Source organism: Montipora capricornis, chromosome 3, assembly GCF_036669925.1.
Source record: "Montipora capricornis isolate CH-2021 chromosome 3, ASM3666992v2, whole genome shotgun sequence".
NCBI lineage: Eukaryota > Metazoa > Cnidaria > Anthozoa > Scleractinia > Acroporidae > Montipora > Montipora capricornis.
The window spans coordinates 62,542,424-62,550,362 of record NC_090885.1 but is presented as its reverse complement, the minus strand read 5'-3'; the positions used below and the strand labels follow the sequence as shown (position 1 = coordinate 62,550,362).

Genomic DNA, 7,939 nt, shown 5'->3' with positions numbered 1-7,939 from the left:
TCTAGTGTTACACCGAGAGTTACAAGATCTGGACTTGGCAACACCGCTGCGAACCCCCGGATTCTCCTCCTCATGAAATGAAGGACGATTATGAAGTGATTGGACATGTACCTAAGTTGATGGCATTGTCGCTAACTAAATTTTTGAAACGGCCTACAAACAATGGGAAAGTTACGGTTAAGGGCATGCGAGTTAACAGAGGTGGAAGTTATGGCCTGGAAATCCCTTACGAGTATAAGTTTGAAGGCGATTCATTCTCCAGCACATGGCTAAGGAACAAACTAATTGAAGAGGAATTTCTAGCTGAAGAGTGAAGCATATTTTCAAAACGATCATTTTTTTGCGTTTGCGTTTGTGATTTTGCACTGTACTTAAGCACATTGCGGACAACTGCATTAAGCGTTAACAACACTAAAGAGTCGATTGTCAGTTTACACTAGCTTTGCAAATGATATTTCATTATAGTGATGATAGATTGCATTTGAAACACAAAACACCACATAAAATGAACAAAGAAAGACAAACATGGGACTGCCACAAGGTGGCCGCCTAAAACAGGTAACAAATACAGCGTTTGTATGAGCAAAAAATCGGGACTTTGAAAACTGGCCGCTTAACTAATATAGGCTGGCCGCTTAATACAGGGCCGTTATATACAGGTTTGACTGTATAGGGTAACCGTAACACGTCACAATTATTCAAGATGGCGGCGCCCACGAAATGTGAAAGTGAAAATAAGCGATTTTAAAATTCCCGTTTCCTGACATAAACACTTTTTTAAAAACAAATTTCGAACCATTTTATTTGTAAACAATTTCCTTTGGTTTAACCCTTTCAGCCCCGATAGTGCCAAATGGCACTTATAGATTTTACTCTGTCTAACGCCAGTAGATTTTACTCGTCAATGGGGAACCCCTCGGGGCTTAAAGGGTTAAGCTAACAACGTGAAAAACCTATGTCCCCGTTTAACCCTTTCAGCCCCGATAGTGCCAAATGGCACCTGTAGATTTTACTCTGTCTAACGCCAGACGATTTTACTCGTCAATGGGGAACCCCTCGGGGCTTAAAGGGTTAAACTTATTATGTAGTAAGAGTGGAGCTTCCCTTTAAGTGCGACTCTCTCGAACTGAATGCCTTAGTTTGATTTAGATGTGTATAAGACTGGTTACTGTGCCATTAATGGTCACCAGGTTTTTTGATTTTATAGGTCACACCCGCATAAGATCTTTACAAGATTAGGTCAAAACCTGTCCGCACTAATTACTTCCAGTTTTCTTTCTTTAATCTTTACATGTATATTAGTGACTGGAACTCTCTACCTGCACATGAGATGTCCTCGCATATTCTTCAGTCTTTTAAATCTTCGTTGCTCAAATATTTACGCACTCAAATTATGTATTTATCCTACCTAGTCCTAGTAGTTATTCATTAGTATGTGTGTGTGTGTGCGCGCGTGTTGGGCGTTGCGCGCGTGTGTGAATGTGCGAGGAGAGTAGCCTTAGAAGGGGAATTGAGTTTCCGCCTACCATCCTGCCACCCTATCATTTTTATAATGGTTGGCGAATTGTGAAAAAAATAAATGTTGAGTGCCAGAGCAAAATGTTGAAGGCCAAAGTTGCCTGTTGAGTGAGCAAGTTGATTTAAGGAGGAGATTCGACACCATAGATGAAATGCGGTTGTTCCTGGTTCTTTCTTCTTGTACTTCCTACATCTTCCTGTAAATTCTCTGAACCAATCGTATCGATAATTAGTGCAAGCTCTTGAAAAGTAATAAAAACAAAACAACCCAGTTCCAAACTTTTAAAAAGAAAGTGTTTCATTTTTCTTTTGAGAAGAGCACAAGGTAATATTTAAATGTAATATGTAGCACCAGCAAGGATGGCACAGTGGTAAGAGTACTCAATTTCCAGACGAGTTGAGTTTGCTATGAGATGATTTGATTTCTGTATAGTGCCCCCAATTAGTACAACTACCCCAACACTAAATACAGCTGAGACTTAAGCCCTGAAACTCTCGCTCTCGTTTGGCCAGGAACTCTCATCCGCTCTCAGCCACTCTCATCGACTCTCGAGAGCTCTAACCGAATTTCAACCTGCTCCAATTTTTCATGAGTTGGCCAGAGTTTTGTCGTGTTTGGCTACGCACAAGAGTTTGAGCAAGAGTTTTGCGGCCAGCAATTACTGTTTTTTTCCAGCGGGCTCAGATTACAGTCTGTAAAAAGGAAAAATAATATTGCATTGGACTTGGGAACCAAGGGCAACGCCAAGGCTTCTAAAAGATTTTGCACCAACTGACTTATACGAAGCAAGACCTTGCCTCTGGGATGTTTCCTCCAAAGACTATCACAATAGGGAAGTGACAGCCAAAAAACATAAGCATTAGAAATAAACATGCATAAGCTTGCACACAAAATTCATGTTAGCGGTCTGGATAGCTGAATATACCGGCTGGCTACTCGCCATAATTATTTGTGTTAGAAAGGGTTTTCCCAGGGTCTCTCTCTTTTACCCCTGAAACTCTCGACAAACTCTCGCCAACTCTTGCTCTCGTTTGGCCAACTCTCGATCACTCTCAAGAGTTTCAACTCTCGTCAACTCTCATTAACTCTCCCTCCCGTTTGGCCAGGGCTCTAAATAAAGTTTATTATTATTATTATTATTATTATTATTATTATTATTATTACTATTATTATTATTATTATTATTACTATTAATTATCATAAATGTACCTCATCAGGCCACTGCATTTCTCCATAACAGTTCATCACTATTATTATTATTATTATTATTATTATTATTATTATTATTATTATTATTATTATTATTATTATTATTATTACTACTATTAATTATCATAAATGTACCTCATCAGGCCACTGCATTTCTCCATAACAGTTCATCACTGCTGCAAGGCACATCTCAACGTCGAACACAACAGTTTGAAGTCTCATATCCAAAGCCAAGCGACAAAACATAACCACCAAGTTTCTCAAGTCCTGAATGGTGAAAGACTTTGGACACTTTTGTAGGCAGTGTGTGACAAACTGCACAAGATGCATAATGTTTACGACAGGGAAGCATTCAGTTTGAGGACTGCTGCTGGTTGGATCCATTTGGATCTCGCCCGAACAAATCTCCGCAGAAAACATTTCCTTGATGTTTAGTGCATCCACAAGATCCCCAGGATAAAGCGTTGGTATTGTTGCACCAAGAGAAAGTAACTCTTTCATTATCTTCTTAATGCTTGGGACCCATAGTGAACCTCTTGGGTTGGGGGGTAAATCATCTCTCTTCTGTAAAAAAGCAAAGAAAATACAAGCTTGATCCAAGATGGCTTAAGAAACACACTTTGGTTCAAATAAACCATTGCTTTATAATAATGTCCTAACCTTTTTTAAACTTAACAAACAGCGCTGACTTTTTACTCGTTAACATTTAGGGATGTTACTTTCAAGCTCAAATGTCTATTCAAAACTTTTGTGCACTACATGTGTATATTTCAGGAAACTCAACTTACAAAAAAACTGAGTCACTATCTATTAACAATGTTACCAATTCCACTTTACACATGTTTTCTTTTTCTTTTTGCATTAACTCCCTGTAATGCCAGTTGTTCAAAGCTGTGGTACAATGAGTTTTACACGCACAAATTGTACCTCTGTGGCTGCTTCAGTTAATGTCCATAGGATCTGAAATGAAGAACTGATGATATGCTGGTCCCTGTGCCGACACAGTATCTGAAACAGCCAATACGCAACATCAGCAGGACAGAACCTATCCAAGTAGTGCTGCAGTATCCAGCCACCACAGAGTAATTCTTGCAGGTCACTGCTTGATGCCACCACCAGCTTGCCTTCAAATGTGTCACATTCTGGAGAAGGGTTTATCAACAGGGATGGAACATCCTGTGAATGAATGCAATCACAGGCAAAATAATTATAATAATAAATGACAATAATAATTGATTAAAAAGACAAACGCAACTAGATTCATTTTGACAACGTTTCGACATCGTCCGATGTCATTGCCAGGCAATGAATTTTAATCGGATGAAGCATAACTTATAGTACAAGAACAATAGAACAAAACAACAATATATACAATAGTACGCTAACAAAAAATGTGAAATCTAAGTAAATAGTTTTGCCCTGACAGAGTCTGACTGTACATTAAGTGATGGTTTCAATTCTTTGATGTAGAACATCTCATGAATTAAGCAATCAAATTTCGATGCGCATTTCTTTAAGACACTAAAACTCGCCGCTGGGGGTGCTGTTGTTTGGCCATGATCTGCTAGGCGGTGCCTCCCGATAGCTGAGTATCTATGTTCCTCAATTCGTTGATGCAAGTGACGAGCTGTATAGCCAACATAGCTCGCATCACACGAGCCACATTGAAATTTGTAGACGACTAGTTGTTGGCTGACTAATGATGGTTTGGGCTCACGGAATTTAAGGACATCCTCGAGCTTGCGGCTGACAAAAACTGGCTGTAGATCTATATCCAGTTTCTTATTTAGCTGAGTAAGTTGGCGCTTCACAATATCGGCTGGTTTTTGGTCAATAAATGGCAAGACGATTGAAACAAAGAAGTAAGATAACCACAAGCGTATACAGAAAAACTACCAACAAAGGCCTCTTGTTGCACTACCAGAGTCATGTGGACAACAAATACAAGAAATCTCTACTCAAGACAATGCTTCACCGGGCGTACAGTCTGTCCTCAACGACCGAGCTGTTTGAAGAAGAATGTGGAAACATAAGATCAATTTTTCACAAGCTACGATACCCGTCTGAATTGATTGAGGCAACCATCCGTAACTTTATCAATACATCAGATGTCGAATCACAATCTACCAGCAATAATAATAAAAGCACCATTAGAATCGTCTTGCCATTTATTGACCAAAAACCAGCCGATATTGTGAAGCGCCAACTTACTCAGCTAAATAAGAAACTGGATATAGATCTACAGCCAGTTTTTGTCAGCCGCAAGCTCGAGGATGTCCTTAAATTCCGTGAGCCCAAACCATCATTAGTCAGCCAACAACTAGTCGTCTACAAATTTCAATGTGGCTCGTGTGATGCGAGCTATGTTGGCTATACAGCTCGTCACTTGCATCAACCAATTGAGGAACATAGATACTCAGCTATCGGGAGGCACCGCCTAGCAGATCATGGCCAAACAACAGCACCCCCAGCGGCGAGTTTTAGTGTCTTAAAGAAATGCGCATCGAAATTTGATTGCTTAATTCATGAGATGTTCTACATCAAAGAATTGAAACCATCACTTAATGTACAGTCAGACTCTGTCAGGGCAAAACTATTTACTTAGATTTCACATTTTTTGTTAGCGTACTATTGTATATATTGTTCTATTGTTCTATTGTTCTTGTACTATAAGTTATGCTTCATCCGATTAAAATTCATTGCCTGACGATGACATCGGACGATGTCGAAACGTTGTCAAAATGAATCTAGTTGCGTTTGTCTTTTTAATCAATTTTATCACAAGATCTAGACTTATTGACAATAATAATAGTAACAATAATAATAATAATAATAATAATAATAATAATAACAATACTTTATATAACCAAGTATCACCTAGGGGCTACACAATGTGTTTAAAAGTGAAGATGAAAATACAAATTAAGAATAAAAAGTAGCGATATAAAATAATGACTTTTTGACAGCTCCATGCCATCATTCTCAATTTCAACTAAAAACATTATGTGAGTTCATAATAGTGAACATAGGTGTGAAAGTCTCAGTGCATATGATTAATAAGAGAAGATAAAATAAAATAAAATTCCAAGCATGGTGCGCTTGAACTGTCAAATAATGTTAAATCGTGTACATCGACTCTCATCTTCATCTGATCTTTTCGCTGCTGAACATGATAACCTGAAAAGAGATCTTTCTCAAGCCTAAGTACCCTGAAGGACTCATTAATTCTACAATCACCAGATTCATTGAGTCGCAAGACCAAGAACAAGTACTCAAGATATTCAGGTTAATAAGCCCGTTCAGCTTATTCTACCCTTTAAAGATCAACGATCAGCCGACATGTAGTACGAAGACAGCTCTCCGATCTCGTGAAGAAAATTAACAGCGACTTGCTCCCAGTGTTTTACAGGCCAGAAAATTGCTGATGAGATCAAAGTGACAGAACCCAAACCACCTCTTATTAATGAACAATGCCTTGTTTATGAATACAAATGTTACCGGTATCTGTGTGATGTTAGATTATGTGGGCTATACATGCCGACACCTACCTCAGTGCATTAATGAAAATAAGCATACTGTCCTTGTTAAACACCTGCGGGACATACACAATCTGAGGAACAAAGATCTCCGTGACCAGTTTACAATTCTCACGAAATGCTGTCGGGGGCTGGATTGTTTAATTTATGAAATGCTCAAACAATAAACCAACACTAAGCACTCAATCTGACTCCATTAAAGCAAAACTTTCTATTTGAACGTTCAAGCACACCACGCTTGGAATTTTATTTATTTTATTTTCTCTTATTAATCATAATTATGTGCTGAGACTTTCAAACGTAAATTCACTATAAATTATTATGAACTCACCTAATTTTTTTAGTTGACTTTGAGAATGACGGCATGGAGCCGTCCAAACAGTGAAACTTCATTCTTTTATATCACTGCTTTTTGTTCTTAATTGCTGAGCAAAAACCTTAGTAATTAGAAAATACAAATTAAAAAAAACAAGAGTAATGGTAAAACTCTGGAGCCAGTTGCTTGAAGTCTGGTTAGGGCTAACCATTGGTTAACCCTTTCAGCCCCGATAGTGCCAAGTGGCACTTATAGATTTTACTCTGTCTAACGCCAGACGATTTTACTCGTCAATGGGGAACCCCTCGGGGCTTAAAGGGTTAAGCTAACAGCGTGAAAAAACTATGTCCCTGTTTAACCCTTTCAGCCCCGATAGTGCCAAATGGCACTTACAGATTTTACTCTGTCTAACGCCAGACGATTTTACTCGTCAATGGGGAACCCTTCGGGGCTTAAAGGGTTAAGAGGTATCAAACCCTATTGGTTTCCATGGTTTAACACTAGTTAGCGCCAACCATGCTTCAAGCAACCCGGGCCTGAAATCCAAGTCTTAATTCACTAAAAATCAGTGTTGTGTCATATATGTACACAATGCGTGTCTGGACATGGTCAAATTATAGAATTCCATAGCATACTAGCCAGATGTGACCATGAATTGTGCATAAATTTCAAACTGAAAGAAGGCATCTGGAGACATATGCTACATGTAGATCCTCTTAAATTACATTTTTTCATCAGCCTACTACAGTATCTAGAAACTTTGCAACCAAGCAAGAAGAATACTAGCAGAGAATGTCCCTGAAAGCAGGCAGCCTACAAATTTAACCAGCTGAAAGTCACTGAAAGAGACCTTTTTGCTCCAGAAATTCATCGGAATCACGTAGGTTAAGAGGATTTCTTTAAGGCTCACTGTTCAAGAGAGCCCACCTCCATGTACATGTACATGAAACTTTCTCTCTGCGATATTCCATTACCAGTGGTGGGATGGCCAGGGAGAAAAGCCTTTTAGACAAGCCTCCAAAGAGAAAGTACATGTATTGTCTTGTTGGACAACAAAATGTGGCTTACTGTTACATAGGGGTGAAACAGTGGAAAGATGTCCTCCCCTGACAGTTCTTCAGAAAAATCATGAACATCCACAAGGAACTTCTTGATATCCTTTGGCAACATACAGTCTTTCAGGTCACGCCCATCTGAATTACAAAACACTCTCAAAATATTAATGTTTATCACTAAGCTACTACCGGTATACAGACAACACTTGAACAACAAATCCACAATATCTACTGTATAAGACAAACAGTAAAAACATGTAAATTATAATATGAATTTGTTAAATACATAATTTGGAAAAATTTA

General features: G+C 38.6%; 1 protein-coding gene across 3 annotated transcripts in view; it reads right to left on the bottom strand.

Moving 5' to 3' along the window:
- LOC138041546 (SMC5-SMC6 complex localization factor protein 2-like) overlaps nucleotides 1-7,939 on the bottom strand; it is a 28,223-nt gene that overhangs the window by 14,655 nt on the left and 5,629 nt on the right. For all 3 annotated transcript variants that reach the window (XM_068887283.1, XM_068887284.1, XM_068887285.1), the window contains exons 4-6: nucleotides 7,649-7,773; nucleotides 3,656-3,904; nucleotides 2,864-3,292 (exon numbers count right to left, since the gene is read on the bottom strand). In XM_068887283.1, coding sequence (XP_068743384.1) covers nucleotides 2,864-3,292; nucleotides 3,656-3,904; nucleotides 7,649-7,773 — 803 coding nt within the window. The remainder of the gene's footprint in view (nucleotides 1-2,863; nucleotides 3,293-3,655; nucleotides 3,905-7,648; nucleotides 7,774-7,939) is intronic.